The sequence below is a fragment of the Aythya fuligula genome, chromosome 6 (genome assembly GCF_009819795.1).
Source record: "Aythya fuligula isolate bAytFul2 chromosome 6, bAytFul2.pri, whole genome shotgun sequence".
Classification (NCBI taxonomy): Eukaryota; Metazoa; Chordata; class Aves; order Anseriformes; family Anatidae; genus Aythya; species Aythya fuligula.
Genome location: NC_045564.1, coordinates 19096477 through 19115141, shown reverse-complemented (window position 1 = coordinate 19115141; position 18665 = coordinate 19096477). Strand labels below are relative to the sequence as shown.

Below are 18665 nucleotides of genomic sequence, written 5' to 3'. Positions count from 1 at the left end.
GAGCATAGAAAAAGACTTGCTGTGAAAGTTCATTCTAATTTGTTTAGTGGTGGTTGATTTTGCTCTAGTTCCTTCCTTCCTTTTTTCAGCTGTGCTTCACTAGTCCAGCCCCAGTCAGCAAAGCAGTGAAGCACAAGCTTTGTTTTAAGCACGTGCTTAACTTCTTAGTACAAGCTACAATGTGATCTTGAGCTTCCATGATTTTCTCCACAGAGAAAGATTTAAGCAAGTGCATAAATGTTTTGTTGAGCAGGAGCTTCAGCAAATACTCCAGTGAGCAAGTTTCCTGCCAGCAGTATTCAGGGAATAAATTTCAGCTAGACTTGGGCAATATTTCTGGAACAGAAGTTTTAAATTCTGTTTGCAATTTGAAGTGTTCTAGTTTATATTCATGAAAACAGCAGATTACATGTCTGTGATATTTAGGTGCCAATTAATTTTTTGAATTTGAATGAAAGTGCTTCAAACTGAGAGTCATTCACAAAGAATCTCTCAGCAATTCTGAAATAAAATAGCAAGCTGTGGTCTGTCTGGGACAAGCTATGAATATGGGAAAAAAGGAAATTAATCAAAGAATTCAGTACAAATGCTGCACCTACTTTGGCCAGGCATTCTGCAGCTGTACTCTCAGGCTCAAAGTTTGTTTCACAGGTACTTGAAGTAAACTGATTACAATGAGGTAATGAATTTGAAGCCAAGATTGGATGTGTTTTATTGCAGGTGTTTCAGCCCAGCTCACCAGCACACGGCTGCGTAGAAACACTTCGGTGGGAACACCCTTTTGGATGGCACCTGAGGTAGGCAAATGTTTTCTTAATCCTGTTTGGGTTGTCTTCTTTCATTGCAATGCATATTTTTTTTTTTTTTTTTCTTTTCCACACAGCATGCGAAAGAAGTATCTCTTCTTGTTACCTTAGGTTGTGTTTCTACTTTCCTCTATATCTATGGCCCCTATTCAGTAAGATGAATGTCCTGTTAGAATATACAAAATTGATTTCTTTAACAGTAATCATGTTCAACAATTTCTTCTATGTCATGTTTCCATAAAGTACAGGGGGTCTCCATGTAAATTTTATGATTTCACAATCAAATACACTCAATGTAATTCTATAGAAATTCTTTTTAGGTGAAAAGTTCCAATATGAGAGATGAAGGGAACACTTCATAAAATTATCAGGTATATAGTAGATAGGGATCTACATCTTACAGCTTGGGGATGGGGGAAACCGAAGTCTGCAAATCTGCAGTCTCTTGCGGACCAATCCTCTCCTGGGCTAATGCTTCTGACACTGCTCTGGCCCGGCATCGTCTTACACAGTGTGAATATTTGTGTGCATGTGTTCATGGTTTGTTACCTATGGTTGGATTTCTGTTCTGAGAAAATGCATGCAGTTTTTCTACAGTTGGCTAATTGATCCGTTTTGTTGATCCATTTGCTTAGTTATGAAGGTAGGTACTCTGAGTGTGGGAGAGGGAGATTAAAAAAAATAGTAGTTGTTATGCTATTCGTGTGTGCTTTCAGGAGCCAAAACTTGCATCACTCATCCTAATCTATTACTATATTGGCCTAAGCAGCACTGATATTTAAAGGAAAGGTTAAATTAATGAGGATTTAATGTCTGCTAAACTGAAGTATGCACACTGAACAGTAGTAGTAGATAAGAATGATATCTGTTAATAATTTTTGACTTGTCTTTCTTTTGAAGATCTTAATGCATTTTCAAACATCTAGTTCTCCTTCTCCATTAGGGTATTATGTCCTGCTGGTCTTATAGCAGGGGCGAGTGTGTTTTGGTGTGCTTGTCTATACATCTAATTACAGGGTGGGAGAAGGAGATTCCACCTTCCTGTCCTGCTAGAGGACACTGAAAAAACCCTGATTCAGCTGTGTGTTGTTTAAGCTTAAATTAATTGTGTTCTTTAAGATTAATCACAGACTGTCATGTGAAGTAGTTGGGCCAAAAAAAATGTAATGAATAAAGTATTTGAATAAGCTACAACATGGCAAATTTCAACGTAATCATATGTGTGTTGATGTCATGGAATCAGTCATAGTATGAAGGTAAATACTAAACCAGAATTAAATGTTTACTAGGAAAGAACAACAACTTTCATGTATAGTCCATGTAATAGTTTCATGTAATCTGTACTACTGCTCACAGGTTTTTCAAATGCTATGGTAGAAGGGAAGTAGGTAATTGAAAATGTAAAACAGGCATCTAGGAAGTTTTGCATGTTGTGTTTAAAGAAATTATTTCCCACCACTGAACAGTTACAAGTGTCAATGCAGTGGGAGAGATGTCAGGGTGAAAGAGCGATGGTTGCACATTATAGTAAAATTTGAGCAAGTTTTACTCGTAGATTTAAAAAGCAGCCAGTACTAGACAATAAATTTTATGTTTTCTGATTGTTTATTTGTTTTTACAAGATTTACTTCAGGAACAGAGTAACACAGACAATAGTTACAGCTGGTTGACTTTGTGAGGTGGTACAAAGACTCTGTATGTTTGTGAGTACCAAAACCTAAAGTTCAGATTTCTTTCACTGACTGGGAATATGCACAGTGGGACCCATGGACTGGCATAGATTAAAAACAGAGAAAAATAATCTGTGGCGGTCCTAGCCAATGGTCTTAGACTATATTTTTTTATATAATTTTCTCCAGGCATAACCCTTTATCTCATGAAGCTCGAGAAAGTTAAAACACACTTTTAAAAAAAAAAAAGTACCTTATGTAATTTCAGTAAATTTGGGGTTAAATGGTTATCCAACTAATTAAAGATTTTAAGATATAAAGTCATTAATCTTTGTCTACCGCTCCGTAAGAAATACATTTTTTTATATGATACAGTTTATGAAATTAAAAAAAAAAAAAAAAAGGGGGATGAAAAGGGAGTGGTCTGATTTTTTTGTATGCTCTTAAACGTAAATAACAGTAGTAGCTTCATTTACGTTGAAGGCCATTAAACTTAATTGAATTTGGGATGAAATTTGCATGTTACAAGTGCACGCGGGTCTATTTCTGTACATCAAACAGTTTAAAGTGTTGTGTAAATGTTTGTTTGTTTTAAAATACTTTATACTTTTTATACATCCCTTTCTCTTGCTAAGGAAGGCTGATTACAGCTGAGCAGAGAAAAAAAGCTGCTGTAACGGATCCAAAATTGATCTTGTACAGTCTCACAAAGAATGGTTGATATTTTACCATCTCCATAACAACCAGTTTACGTCACAAAGGAGACACAAGATACCTTAGAAACCACTGTGCAAGCATTATTTATGGAATCACCTTCACTGAAGACATTCTGAAACCTTTAAAAAATACTCCTCATATTATGAAATATTTTATTGAACTCAGATTATTAGAAGTTTTTTTTTTCAGTACTGTCTTGCATCAGTAATTGCAATCAAAGGCAGCAATCATACCAAAAGTATTTTTCATCCTGCTTGCAAGTATTTATTCTTAACATAAGGTAAAAACCTGCAGGAATAAGCAGAGACTTTGAGATAGATTTGATCAGAAAATATGACATGCTTATAACCAATGTATGTTATGTGCATAGCACATCAAAATTGGAACAGGGCTAGCTTTAAATCCTTCCTGTTTACTGGAAAGATTTATCAAAATCGCTAACCCAGTGCCATAAAGCATAGTCACATTTGCATGCCAATGCAAGCCACACTGAGCACGTTTCATAGGTGCGCCAATCTGCAAAACAGCTGCAGGATGCTCAGATGCCTGTTACGCTGTTGTTGAAATAGCTTTTAAATGACCAGTTGTTGTAACACGTGCTCAAGTCATACAGGTGCTTTCTTAGTGTTTGTATGAATCACCTATTTCAACTGTTGGGTGAAGTGCAGTTTACCTTACTTCTAGGGAGACCTTTCTGGTATTTTAAAAATAAGTGCAGCCACATTTTTATGCATAATATGAAGGCTTAGAACTGGGGGGGAAGGGAAAAAAAAAAAAAAAAGCTGAAAAACTCTGCCTGGGTAGCAGCTTTTTAGGAACAATGGTTTCTAGGTGAAATTGTACTAAGATTGGTAAAAACTAGAAAAGCACTTAAGAGTCACAAAAGTCTTGCTGCTTAAAGGTTTTGACATAGGATAGAATCTATGTCAAATCCAAAAATACCTTTAAAGGACAGGAAAGAAATGTTAGTAATCAGCAAAATAAAAAGCGTGAAGACTAGGATTTATTTATTTTTTTAATTGGACTTTCACTGTTATGTAAAACACAGGAGACCCAGTCAATGCGTAAGTCCATCATGGGACCTCATCTCACGTAAGGGTGAGAAAGATAAACTTGATCTGAAGGGAAAATAGAGAGGGAAGATGAAAAAGCCTGCCTTGAAAGGAGACTACAGGACCATTGTAGAGAAATGACCCTTGTGAAGTGAAGCTGTGGTAAACCACGGGAAAATATTCAGATATGAATGAATGACTTAATATAAGCAGGAAACAACTATGCTGGAAACAACAACTACTAGATAAGCTTGGATAAGGAGTAGTCTGTATAACAAGGAAAACCGTCATGTTTTAAGATCAGGTGTGCAAAATGCGTCAAAGAGATTATACAATGTGGTACCTGCAGTAGCAAAAGATCAGAAGAAAATAGCAGTGGCTGAGGCATAAGGTGGCCTGTTCAGCTCAGTGTTCTTGCTGGTCAGCATGAAAAGCAGCAGCTTAACTGTTGTGAGTGACTGGGACATCTTAGAGGGCTCTTTTATTTTTATTTATTTATTTATTTATTTTCCTCCTTCTGATGACTAAGGCTTGAATGGCAGTAACAGGACAGATCAAAAAGATTTGTCCTTGAGTATTTGTTTTGAGCAGAGCACAGGATTAACCAAAAAGTTGCTGAAAATGCAGAGGTAGAGAAACTAGGCAGTGTGGAAGCAAGTGATGAACTTGGCAAGGATAGAGAAGCTTTTAAGTAGACTCGCAGAAAATCAATCATTGCTGTTTAACCTAATTAGTATTGTCTCACACTTACAAACATAGACATGTAGAAATTGGAACACTGAGTACAGACAAGGCAAAAAAAAAAAAAAGATAAATAAGGCAGAATTGTTTAAGTACTGTAATTATTTAAAGCTCCGTATTGCCAAACACCTGAGGTTAACTGAAAGCTGCTGCTATTATGCTGGAATAATTTGTGTTGAATGCTAGTAGGAGGAACCAGATTTGAAATTTCTGAACAGAACTGCCTTTACATCCCTAGTTCCAAATCTCAGTGTGTCTTGTGTTCAACCTTCATTGCAGAACTGGACAAAACCAAGTCAGAATTAAATTGCAAATTTTCTTTTTCACAAGTAATTGAAATATCACAAAAGAAAACCATACTTGCTTCTGATGTCCCAGTTCATGTTTTGATTTCTAAATGCTATCATGATCCGGCCATTTAGATCCTTGAAACTAAACTTGACTTTTGAAACAAATACAGTTAGAATCTGTACCTTTTCTTTGGCGCAAGTCTAGTTTTGGAAACAGAAATAGAAGAATATCATTGAAGACAGAACTGAAGAGATGCTGAAGGCAATTTAAAAACACAAAGAATACAGCGTTATATATTGATAACTGCTATAAAATGACAATGGTACATACATATTTATTGTTTGAAAAACTGAATATAAAATGTAGTCGATCCTTTAAAGAATTACATTTTGAAATATGACACGCAACAGTAGGAAAGAGATCCAACGTTGTTAGAGGTATCATATGAGTTCCATAATAATGGGTTCATCAGAGGTAAAATTTTGGCTATATTTTGCTATTGATTTCTGAGGGATTACAGATGTCACACTATTATTTAAAACTGTGCCAATTCTGTACTATGGGTATTTGTTACTGTCCTGAGAAAACGAAGTAATGACTGGCCAGACTGCCGGAGAAACAACAGATTATTTTCCTTTTCCCTCCTGAATTGACTCATATTTCTGGGGATAAAACTGAGTTCATCTGAGCATCAGAATAAATATCTGGAGTGTCAGAACAATAGGTGTCTAGCTTAATTTTTTTTTTCCCCAGTGTTCCATTGTGGTTTTTTTTTCATCTTCAAATCTGTTCATATGTGTGTGAAATAAGTCTAATACTGAAACAATGAATAATATTTGCATTCAATATGAAACTGTTTCTGCATGATCTAAAGAAAAGGTAACCAAACCAGTATGAAAAATAAATAGCACCAAAAGGACATCTGTAGTAATACAGAACAATATATAAAGAGAAAAATCTCATTTGTGAATACTCACAGCAGCTTTTCTATTGAAGTCAGTATTCATTAAGTAAGGGCTATATTCAGGCTTTAGAATCTGGACCAAAACCAGCTTTCTTTTGGATGCTGTAGATTAGACCTAATTTCTCTTACTTACCTCTTATTTAAGTTTCTATTGTAGGAAACGTGGAAAAACAAAACAAAACATTGAAAAAAAAAAAAAAAAAACAACACAAAAAACAGCACATAAACATTTAATAATAAATACATCTTGTGTAGTTAAATACTGAGTTGGAAAAATAATGTAGAAAAGATAATGTCATCACAAACCTGGACTTATCTTTTTAATTAACTCTAAATAAAGTACACTGATACATTCCTCTGAAACTACTGAATATATTCTCATTTTGCCATACTCCAGTCTATCTTAGTTGACAGCTCTTTGCTTACCTCATAGGACTCAAGGTCACCATCCTGTTAATAGCTCTAGGTCTCTGCTGTATTTCCTTATTAGCTAAAACTAGCTCTTCTGATATGCACATTTTCACTATGCCTTTAAATGCCAACTAACCGTGGCATTTTTGTAAACGCGGATTTATAATGAACTGGAGGAATTCACACCATAGATAGCATAAATAGATTTCAAGAAAATATAGGATATATCTACACTTTTCTGCCTGAAAGACATTTAAAAACAGTTCTACAGTGAAACAGTATGTGCATGTTATGATAAAGAACATAAGGAACAATGTATTTTCTCTGATTTTAATAAGGAAAATGTTGAAAATATTTCCTCTTAACATCTTCCCAAAATGTTTAACAACTATTCTCTTGCAGCTTTTAAGATGTTACTGAATTAACTGTAACTGCTTTTCTTTTTAACTTTGTGAATTACAATAAGTAATGTAAGATAGACAATATTAAAAAATGTGCGCTCAAAATAGTAATAAAAAAAAAATCACCAATCAGTTTCAGGGAGAAACTTGACAGATAGGCATAGAGAAAATTTCAGTTGCTTCTACAGAATTTTGTGTTTATCTAGCATAAGGATTAATTGTAAAATTCTTGAAAATTCCATGGATTTAATGGGGAAAAAATAAACGTTTTATATGAATGATGTTTGCTACATTGTGATTTGAACATTGCTTATTGATATCATTACTGTATTTATGGTAGTATGCTAGGTGTAGGGTGTAAAGGAATTTTCTACTTGATATATGTTCTGAAATAACATCCCTGCTTTCTGGAGGTTAAAGCAGTGGGACAGTGTTAGAAATTATTTTTAGGAACATTAGATATTTTATTGGAATTCAGCACTGGCTTTGAGTTTGGTCTTGTGGCATGTGGTAAGTGGTATAGGCATGCCAGAGAGAAACTGCTACACCTTAAGTGTGAGAAAGCAGGGAAGAAAAAATGGTGGAAACCAGTGGAGCAAGACTGGATGGAGGAAAGGAGGGACACAAAAGTGAAATCTTTATAGCAGGTCAGTGACAGAGTATGGGGTAGAGTTAGATCTCTAAATGGCCACATATAACTGAAATGCCTGTGACTCTAATGTGCCACCTTCTGAGACTTGACTGGCATGAAATAAACAAAGTCATATTTTTGGGAACACAGATTTTATAGGAAGCAAGTAAATAAATGTTAGTTTTTTTCTTGGTTATTTTTACCCCTTTCTTAATTTTCATGGTATAAAACAAAACAGTTGTGTGCTCAAAAGTTGATCTTTTTTTCTTTTTTCAACGGTATCAGTTGGTTTAATAAGAGGTACTCCAATTCCCTATAGATGTAGCCTTCTGGCAGGGCAGTCTAATGGTCTTAGGACTATTTGGCTTGGGTGAGGTAAAAAATAAAAATTATTTATTCACAGCTGTTAAAAAAACATAATTGTTTATATATAATTTTCAATGGATCAACATTAATTTAAATAATTACTAATGCAAAATATTTAAATATTAATTGCTTTTTATTTTGGTAGCACTTTAAACAATATACTTTTTCTGATAGAAATTTGAATGACAGTCATAAATAAGGAACTGAAATACAAATAAGAAGATGTGGAATATGGAAACAATTTCAGCTACAAATTTGCTGTTGTTTTAATAGGTTAAATGTGCTTGAGGGGTGGATAGGGGAAATACAAATCATGTATATTTATATAGACAAATCTACATATATTATACCATAAATACATAGATATGAACTTTGGTCTGGATAATTCAATATCTCCAGTGCTGCTAAATGCTATGGTGAAAGAGTTGTGATGTGGTTTTGAGAACGTAGGATTTATAACAGTATTCAATTTTATATTTACCATCTAGATAAATTAAGTTGGATTACATAATGTCAGGTGGACAGCAGAAATTCAGTTGGTTTGTTTTGATTTTCATACTTAGCAGTTTTGTTCTCCTTGCAGCAAGGGTAAGTATTTGGTACCACGTTTATTTTTTCATATGCAGTGCTCTGCTTTCAGCATTGTGCTCACACACCTCATAAGCTGCTTAGTTAGCTACGGCAGCTGAAAACAGCACTGCCTTTCTTCAGGAGCATCAACATTTTAACTGCAGAGCTGCTTCTGCTGGTGGGTCACCAGAGCTAATTGTGTAGCAGTTGTCTCTAGGTAGCAGATCTGTACTGTTATTATCAGTCTACTGTAATGTGTGTGCTTGCAGCTATACTTTGTACGTGCATTGACTGTGCAGAAGCAAAATGGAAGTAAGTTCACTTCTAATAATTCCAGGTAAGCTTTGAAAGGTTTAATGTATTTTGCTTCAGCTGAACATATGTGAATATGAACATCTGTAGTATAGCTTACTTTCTGCCCATAAGCAGTATGTCCAGTATACAAATAACAGCTAGTTCTCTGTATTATCTGTTTTGCCTCTTTTACATCCACCCCATGATCTGCTTGTGCACCTGCTGAAGTTCAAAAAAATCTTTGCAATGATTTCAAAACAAGTAGAATTATATTCTTCAGAAAAAGGAAAATCTTCTTGTCAGAGAGTGAATTGTTGTGTATTTCTGTGAAGTGTATTTCTGTAGACGTTATAAATTGCACAGAATGCCTGATCACCAGCTTCTCAAAATGCCCTCCAGTTTGTGTGACTGATTCATTTATGTGCTGTTTTTGGCAGACCAGTGATTGGCTCCCCACTTCACTCTGACTTTGACCCTCAACACAAACGGTGTTGACAACTACCATCCCATTGTCTGTTTCTCTGTGTGATGTTAAGGTGTTTTTCATCCTAACGCTGTATAGCTGGGTGTGAAACCATGATGAAATTACAACTAGTACAAAAGGTGACAGTCTGTCTCCTTAGCAACCTGGGCTGCTGTGTGCACGTAACCAGTCTGTGCCAAAGTGCAGGACTTGGTGCTTATTCCCATGGCATTCACTGGCAAATCCTGAGATTAACTGCATCATCCCCTACTGCTTGGGGAAGCAAACTGCCTTTTCCTTTTTGCTTGTACCAGCAAGGGAGGATTTTGCTGGATATAAAATAGGTACAGATGTGATGAAGTCTTTGCACAAGGTAGAGAAAGGAAGTAGCGTGTTCTTCAGTTTCAGATCATTTCTTCCGGGCTGTCTGCCTTCACACCCCGCTGGGCAGAGCAGGAATCAGCAGAGCCTTGGAAGCTGAGAGGCAGTTTGAGCTCTGACTGAAAAGGACAGATGGTCCCAAAAAATAAGTCTCTTTGAGTTCCCTGTAGAGACAGGAACATAATTAAGGATAAGTCAATGGTATTTTTCCTTTTTTATTTGTCTTTCAGAGATTTTTGCTCTGCAGGGAGTTCCAGTGGTTTTAAAGGCAAGACAGAACTGGGGCATTCCCAAGGGCTTAGCTTGTAAACTCTGACTGAGAGAACTGTTTCTTATTTAGACTTTGTTTTGAGGTAGTGTTGTCCACTATCCAACATATAAAGCGAACTCTCCATTTAGACCTTTCATCAAGGAAAAAAGTTGTAAAATCAGACTCTTGTTTTGAAAATAAAAATTAGTACCATTGGTGCTTCTATAAGTGGCGCATAAGATGGTAAGATTCTAATAATAAGTTCTGCAGAAATGTAAAACTTATTTCAAACCAAAGTGATTGTTAAAGCCATATACATGCTGCGTGTGCAGTGTCAGAAAAACAGTTCATTTTGTACATTTTCTGTAAGGCTGGTCTCGCTATAGCCATGCTAACTGTCTACAAGGTACTTGCTAGCAAAGTCCCTTGGCTGGAGTTTTGGAAACAAAGACAATGTAAATTAAGGGGAATATTTTTCTAAAACAATCATTTCAGGCTCTGTTACTAGAACAGATGAGAATCTGACAGTGTTTAGTGCCAGTATTTTTGCAGTAGTGTCATTTTACCACCATGTGCTCTATTTACTGAAGGTGTGGCTGTTAGTGGTGGAGCACAGGGCATCCAGAGATGCTTTATTCATTCTTCTCCCTTTGTTTGATATGTAATATATTATGAAGCTGAGAGAAACTCAAAGACTTTTTTCTTCTTTAACCAACAGTGCCAGTATACCTTCTCTTCATCATCCATCGCAAATGCAAAGCCCTTTGTTTTCATTTTGTTTTGGTGTAGCTTGTTAAACCTTCTAAGACTAAGATACAAGCCAATGGCAAAACTTGCTATGTACTTAGAAGTGATTTAGTGTGCTTATAGAGTAAAGAGTGGTGGTGTCTTTGAATGCAGGAGAGCTCAGCTATGTTCCTGGCACTGCTGCTGATGTCCATTGTGACCTTGAGCAGATGCTTCTGTTCCTTCCCTTGAAAACAAAAATATATTCATCTGCCTCATAAAGTTTGAGAACAAATAGCCAAGTATTTGCAAAGGACTCAGCACAATTATGAGAACCAGGCAACTTCTGAGATAATCACTGCGAGGAGATGGGCTCTAATGGTTTTTCAAACAAGCAGATAAGTATTATTCATATATTAAAAAAGGAAGTGCATTTCATTAGTCACGTAGGGATAAACCATTTTCAGCTTTCTATGAGTCATGACCTTGGAATCAGACTTGCATGACTTTTTTTTTTTTTTTTTTTTTTTTTTTTTTTTTTTTTTTTTAAGTGTCCATGGGTATACAGATGCTTTGGGAACTGTATAAAGAAACAAACAATCAAGAAACACAAGTATCCCTTGCAACCTCTGGGCAAAACTGCATTGAAGGAAATTGCAGCCAATGCCAAGAGTGGCCTCTCTAGAACAAGTTATTTCAATATTGCTGATGGATCTCAACACTGACTTTCTTACAAGTTTCTACAACAAATTTCATTTCTTTTCCTTCTCTTTAAGGCATGGTATAAGGAAATGAAATTATCATGTAAGCCTCTGAAATGAGACTGGTGGTTTAAAGCTGACTTATTGAGTTGCATAGCATCTGCCTATTGCACTGCAAAACTCGTTTTTTTTTTCAAGAGATGAGGAATCTCTGGGATGAAATTGAGGTTATAATGAACTCTCTGAGGAACTAAGAAATACTTCAGAGCTTTCACTCAAGACATTCTGTTGATGAGAAGAGAATTAATTAGTGACTGACTGCCCCCCCCCCCCCAAAAAAAAAAAAAAAAAAATCATATGCATTGCTTATGCATTGCTGTAGTATTTTAAATAGTATGTGCAACACCCCTGATTTCTGCTAAAGTAAGTGATGGAGTCATGAGTTCCAGAGCAAAAGATGGGCAGGCCCTGTAGGCCTGTGGAACAGAACCTGGAGCTCCCCTGTTAGGGGAGTTTATGGAGAAAGTATTTGAGAGCTTGGTTTGTAATCAGGATCTTCTGCAGGAAAGGTTTTCTTAGAGCAGGCTCTGTGTGACTGTCTGCCAGCAGCTACCTGGGATGCTGACTTGCAGGTTTTACTCTGCAAAGCTGCAAAGCACTATCCTAAACTGAAGCCCTAGCACAGAAATTGGAAGTAACACAAGTGTAAAACAAACTAACAAAACCCTCTTACAGGAACACAAATACATCCACCCTGGGACATACTATCAGAAGTTTCTGGTTATCTCAAGTACAAATTAGCAACAATATTTAAAACTTTAAGGAAAAATCACAGAAGTAGATATTAGCAATATGCAGGGATCCAACATTTTCATAGCAGTTCATATAATTGGTTAAATTTGAGAAGGTGAACTTGAGACAGAATTCCAAATCATGATAGAATGAAAGGCAATGAAGCTGTGATTTTTTGCTCGAGTCTGTTGCAAAGATAAAGGCTAAACTTGAATTTGAATCTCATGTTCAAATGCAGAATTGTTTCCAGGTTCTATCTAATGGTTAGCTTCTGGTTACAATGAAAGCAATTGGTTAACTGGTAGTCTGCATTAGGTTTGTGATACAAAATTCTGGTGATGTCCAAGGAGAGATTCCTGTTATTTCAGTTTGTCTTAGACAAGGTACATGATGTGTTAATTAAGATTTTTTATTTTTTTTAACTACTCAGTCCTAGTAGGGACAAACAAACAAACCAAAATTGGCAGGAATGATTGATGGAAAATTCTTATCTAAAAAACAGCTGTGCAAATCAGTCTATCCTCATGAATAGTCATAGAAGTTAGTAAGAATAACATCAATAGTATTCTCTGCTATTGCATTGGTTTCTGTAGGAAGTGTTTTCAAAACCAGAATTTAGTACAGCATATTTCTTTGTATCAGTATCTGAAGCATTCCACAGATCTTCCCGTATTAAGATAAATAAATGGAAAAACACACACACACACAAAACAAACCAAAACAAACAAACAAAAAAAAACAACTAAGAAGTTCTAATTTACTGTTACATTTTGTGGGATTTTTCCCAGCTGGGATATGCAGGCAAAGATATGCATTTGAAATCTAATTAGGATTTTAGACGTGACTCGGTGGAGTTATGTGTCATACTAGGATGGCCTGAAATGTGCATTAGGTTAATGCATTGTTTTCTTTTTTTTTGCTGATAGGTCATTGCTTGTGAACAGCAGTATGACTATTCATATGATGCTCGATGTGACGTATGGTCCTTGGGAATAACAGCTATTGAGCTGGGGGATGGAGACCCTCCTTTATTTGACATGCATCCGGTGAAAACCCTTTTTAAAATTCCAAGGTATGACACTAGATGGCTCTCTTCGCTCACTAGTTTGTTCAAAAGCAACCTAGTCAGGTGAAAGGAATATTTGGTAAACATCTTTGCTTCAAATCCTAAGAATCTCTTATAAGGTAACACGTTAAAAATGTGTAATGTCAAGACTTTTTTTTTCAGCCTGACTTCTACATGAATTTAGACTGGTTTATGGTTAGACCACCTTGAAATGATGTATAATAACATTTGTTATACTCTCATTTTAGTAAGTAAAATCATATAATATCTACGTACCTTTCTTCAAATGTATTTTTCTTAGCTACTATCGATTTTTTTTTTTTCCCAAAAGAGGAAGAAGCCAACATTTGAAACTGTTGAATAATGTTTTTCAATGTTATTCTTGTAGAGTCTTAGGCTGCTTTTACTGTGGAAGAAAAACACGCAATTTTGACCATACTATGAAACAGTCTGTTGATTGCAGCAAACACTAGTCATCATTTATTTTTTCATTTACCCAAGAATGTTAAGATTTGACAATCTGGATCCTCACACATGGATATGAAAAGGAGATAGAAATTGCTTCCGTGTGTGGTCATGTAAATTAACTGCATTACTTCATGATGACTGTTTTTGCTTTCATTTTGTTCTCATTTCATTGATGCTTCCTGAATAAGTTGATTAACAGTGTAAAATAGGGTTTAATGACAGAACAGTTGTATTAATAGGAGAAATATATCAAGAATTTGTCTGCCACTGGTTACAGACTGGCATGTACTTGTCTTTTTTTTGCTTATAAAGAAAGAATTGCCACTGACTGATAACAGTTTAAAACCTTCAGCTATATGAGAGTTTGACCTTTTGTTATCTGCTCAGTTATCACAGGCTTTTAAAATTTCTTCTGATTGCAATTTGCATTTCTGATTAAGTCTATTTATATGCAGATGCAGTTGTGCTAGGTTCTGCATCATATAGTTATCTCCTTCTCCCCAGCCCAGACATGAACTGCCAACACTCTTTCCAAAATTATTCATACTGAAGCAGCAGTTCATCTTGTGTCCTTTGCACAAGTGCAAAACAGATCCTGGCAATTAGGACAGTGAGGTAGGCTTCAGATTAATAAAGCGATATCTATAAATTTTATCAGTGCTCAAAACAGCTTGAGAGGACAGAAGTCATGTCAATGGTATAAAGCAACAGCAAACAATAGGGTGATACATAGAATAAGACATATGGGGGCTTTGATTTCTGTCTATAGTTTCTCTCCCTATTTGCTGTTGCATCTCCATATAACTCAGCAAAACCAATATGAATTATCTGTTTTGATGAAATAAATAATGGGTACATTTACTTAATAGAATGGTAGAAGTCTTTTATGCTTATAAGTCAAGGGATTTCCTTCTGCTCTGTGTTTTATAAGCTATAGCTATGCTCTGCTACTGGTAACTGCATTCAAATTAGATAAAGTGGACCAGTGCTGAGTGGCATAAGGGCCTGGGGTATGGGAAACAGAGCTTCTGTCCCGGTTCTTGTTTGAAGTCAATTCTGAGAGAGAGAGAGAGTAAATACTGAGAGAGAAAGTGCATTCCCCTCTGTCATGGTTTAACCCAGCAGGCAACTAAGCACCATGCAGCCATTTGCTCACTTCTCCCCAGTGGGAGAGAATTTGGGGGAAAAAAGTAAAACTTGTGGGTTGAGATAAAGACAGATTAATAGGACACAAAAGGTAGGGGAAAACAACATCAATAATAATAATAATAGAATATACAAAAAAAAGTGATTCACAATGCAGTTGCTCAGCCTGTCCCTGAGCCTGTACCCCCCATCCAGCCAACCCCACCAGTGCTGTTGTTCAGCAGGATGCCACATGGTGTGGGATGTCCCTTTGGTCAGTCTGGGTCACCTGTCCTGGCTGTGTCCCTTCCCAGCTTCCTGTGCACCCCCAGGGCAGCACTGTTCAACAACAACAACAAAAACATCAGCACGTTATCAAACTTATTTTCATCTTAAATCCAAAACATGGCACCATACCAGCTACTAGGAAGAAAATTAACTGTATCCCAGCTGAAACGAGGACACCCTTTTATACTAGTTTGATAGTTTAGAATTAATCTGCTATATTGCAGTTGACTTTCCAAGACAGTTCAATCCCAAATCCTCAAAGTTCAGAGATCTGGCATCTTTACACTTTTTGTTTTCATGATAATTAATGTCACGATTGTAAATGCAAATGTTAAGACAGTTGGTCATTTCAGGCAGTTAGTATCCCAGGATGGGTTTCTCATCTCTGAATTTATTCAATGCAATTTCTTAAGTACAATAACGTGTAGTAGCAAGAATGTCTATAGTTTAGCTATTTTTTATTGGAAGAAATCCCTGCTTTTATTTTTGCGTGCCACTTGCTAACTCTGTTTGATAAACCTTGGCTGCCTTATAAGAGGATAGGGTTTAAACCTCCACCAGAAGTTTAAATCAAGCCATAATTCTGCACATCTGGTGAGATGAAGGAAGGGCTCACTCATGTGACTACTGTCAGTGCATGATGGTGACAGCAGCACTCAGCTGAAACCTGGAGTTTACTGCACCTCAGGGGTATAGTGAGAATGGAGAACTTGTTCAGCTAGGCTTAGCTTTCAACTGGGAAGTCACCATTAGCAGTTTCTGAAGTTGTGTTAGAACAGCTATTTGTCGTTCAAGCCACGTTACTATTGGAGTTCAGTGGAGCTGAAGGGGCATATTAAGGTGCACATTTCTAATTCTGAGATCCTATCACTTCTGTGTCAGGATATAGTCTTATGTAACTCCAGCTTTGTGTATGAGCCCATACTCTACTGTTTGACAGAGACATGTAATATAATTTGTTAATAACCACTCCTCTTTCAGCTGTGGTTTCTTGGGGTTTGATGTGAAATTGGCAAATCAGGTTTCAGCTATTGTTCAATTACTAATGTACTAAATTCACTAAAACAACACGGCACCACATCATGTTATAGCGATGGTGTAACTTTGGAACCTTACAGTCAAGCTTCATTTTGTCTGAAAGCATAAAAACATACTAAGAATAATGAGCAATAAATGTCGTGTGTTATTGACTTCCTGCATATATCTGATTTCTCTGTGTTTTCTCCCGTTATAATTTTTGATGATAGGATTGTTTTGACCTTAGTTTCAAGAAGAAGGGGTGAAATTGACATTCACAGTATATGACACTTGGACATCACTCAGGCAGAGTTATCTGAAATTGTTTCCTTGTTCCCTTACATTCTTGACTACTATAGATCTGTACTTTTCTATTTATACTACTTTCAGTGTGCTAAACTGGTTTGATTTTTATGCTGCTGATTTCTTTATGTTAGCAGAAAACTTTTCAATACTTCACAACTTTTATTACCAAGGAGTGAATAATATGTTTTCATGAATGTACCTTAAAATGTTAGTTGCTAAATAATGATAGTTAATAGATAATAAACTAGATAATAAAATCTGTATGTGTGTTTCCACAGAATTCCTCCATTCCCAAGTAGGAAACTAAAGTAGTTAAGTTTCTGTTGGTTTAGTTATTGGATTTTTTTCTGGACAGCCAGTAGGTGCGCTGCTAGCCTTGGCTTTGAGTATCAGCTTGGTGAGTTATGGACCTAGGTGTTAGTCTTAAATGAATTGCAATGAGATCTGTGCAGTTTACTTTGACTTTATAAGGTTTGAATCAACCAATGAATTAATTATTTTGTACCGTGTCTCAGCAATTACATACCCCCAAAATCTCTGGAGACACTTTCTGTCCTTCTGTGTTGACCTCAACTTGTGCAAGCAGATGATACACAATTAGGCTTTTATGTTTTTTTCTATGCTATTTTAAGCAAGAAAATGGGAAAAGATAACAGTAGTCAAACATGATATGCTTTTTGGATTCTCTAAATAAGAAGCAAATAAGGTACTAAATTCAGTTGGTACTAGTTACAAAGCATAAATGTTCTTCCAGTAGGTAACAAATTACAGTTTTCTATTCTTTCTATACAGCAGTTAGAACGATAGTAGGGAAGGTCAGAGTGACATTGCTTTAGAAAATGCAATATTCAGCAAAGCATAGTTAAATTTCAATCCACAGGAAACTCTGTGGAGGAATTAAATCTTTATTCCAAAACTTCAGATTTCTGTTTAGTTTATCACCTCCAACTAGCACAGGTCCACGTCTCAATTCTGTAGCTTGAGCCAGGAATGTACAAAGCACCGGTTTTAATAGACTAGAGGTCTGCAAAGGAGCATGTCTGCATGTATATCATAGGACCCCTGCACATGTTTGGGCATTGGTGCAAGGGGAGGCCCCTTATGCCCATTTAAATCTAGAATTATCTTTATATTTCTATTTCAAATACTTTACGTTCACCTCTTCAGAGGACATTAGTGAAAAACAACATATCTAGTTGCTATAAACATTCTCTCTATCCTATTCTAGTTATGTATCTCATGGAAAGACTGTTTAAATTAGGATTTTCTTATAGTTTGCTGTACAAGATAGTGTCTACATGTATAAGGAAACAACAGGGCTTGTAGTGTCAGCCCTGTGAGCTGACAAATGAGACTGGCAGCTGGTCCAGAAGAGAAGTAACATGGAAAATTCTGAACTGGCACCAACATACCTGATTTCTGCATTCTTTGTCAGTGCTCTAAGGTTCTTAGCTCTGTATTTTCATAACTATTTGGTAGTTTTAACATCTCTGTCCTTATAGCATTGCTGAAGGACGTTGATTCAGATGCTTTTGTCTCTGATCTGGATCCTGTCTGCTGAAAGTGCTTCTTTTGACTGAAGATAGTTCTTAACAGGACATTTTAGATAACGAGGCCTCAGTCATGTCTGTCTGTCTCCTACATCTCCTCAACATGAGCAGCAACTGTCTTGTCAGAATAGGACTTAGCTTTTCTTATTTGCAGTTCTCTTCTCCCATCTTGTTCAGGGTAAGGGTTTTATTATGAAGATTCTAGTAGAAGGCCCATAAATGCTTCTGATAGATAAATAGCAGTAGTTGACAGGCTGCAAACAGATGTGTTACTTCCTGTTCTCCATTTTTAGTGTATTTTAAACTGTAACTACTAACTGCCTCCAGTATGATGTGGATGACATATGCTCACTGATGACCTGACAATAATGATCCTTGCCCTGAAGAAGGGGCATCACATGCGCTGTTTCTCACACTTAGTATTCCATCTTGCAGCTACCAGAAATCTGTTTGAGCAGAACAATGTAAAGCTTTCTTTTCATTGAGTCCAGCAAAAGAAAACATGATTAGAGATTGAATTTATCTCGAAAAGAACTGAATTTCAGAGGGCAAGTGAACACAGAATTTACTGAGTGTCTGAAGTCAGGCATGAAAAATAGGTGACTCCAATGTGCTGCA

At 36.3% G+C, this 18665-nt stretch overlaps 1 protein-coding gene across 1 annotated transcript in view; it reads left to right on the top strand.

Moving 5' to 3' along the window:
* The window catches only part of MYO3B (myosin IIIB), a 186012-nt gene that overhangs the window by 22243 nt on the left and 145104 nt on the right, over positions 1-18665 (top strand). Inside the window, exons 6-7 of the mRNA XM_032190017.1 lie at positions 721-797; positions 13154-13299. Coding sequence (XP_032045908.1) covers positions 721-797; positions 13154-13299 — 223 coding nt within the window. The remainder of the gene's footprint in view (positions 1-720; positions 798-13153; positions 13300-18665) is intronic.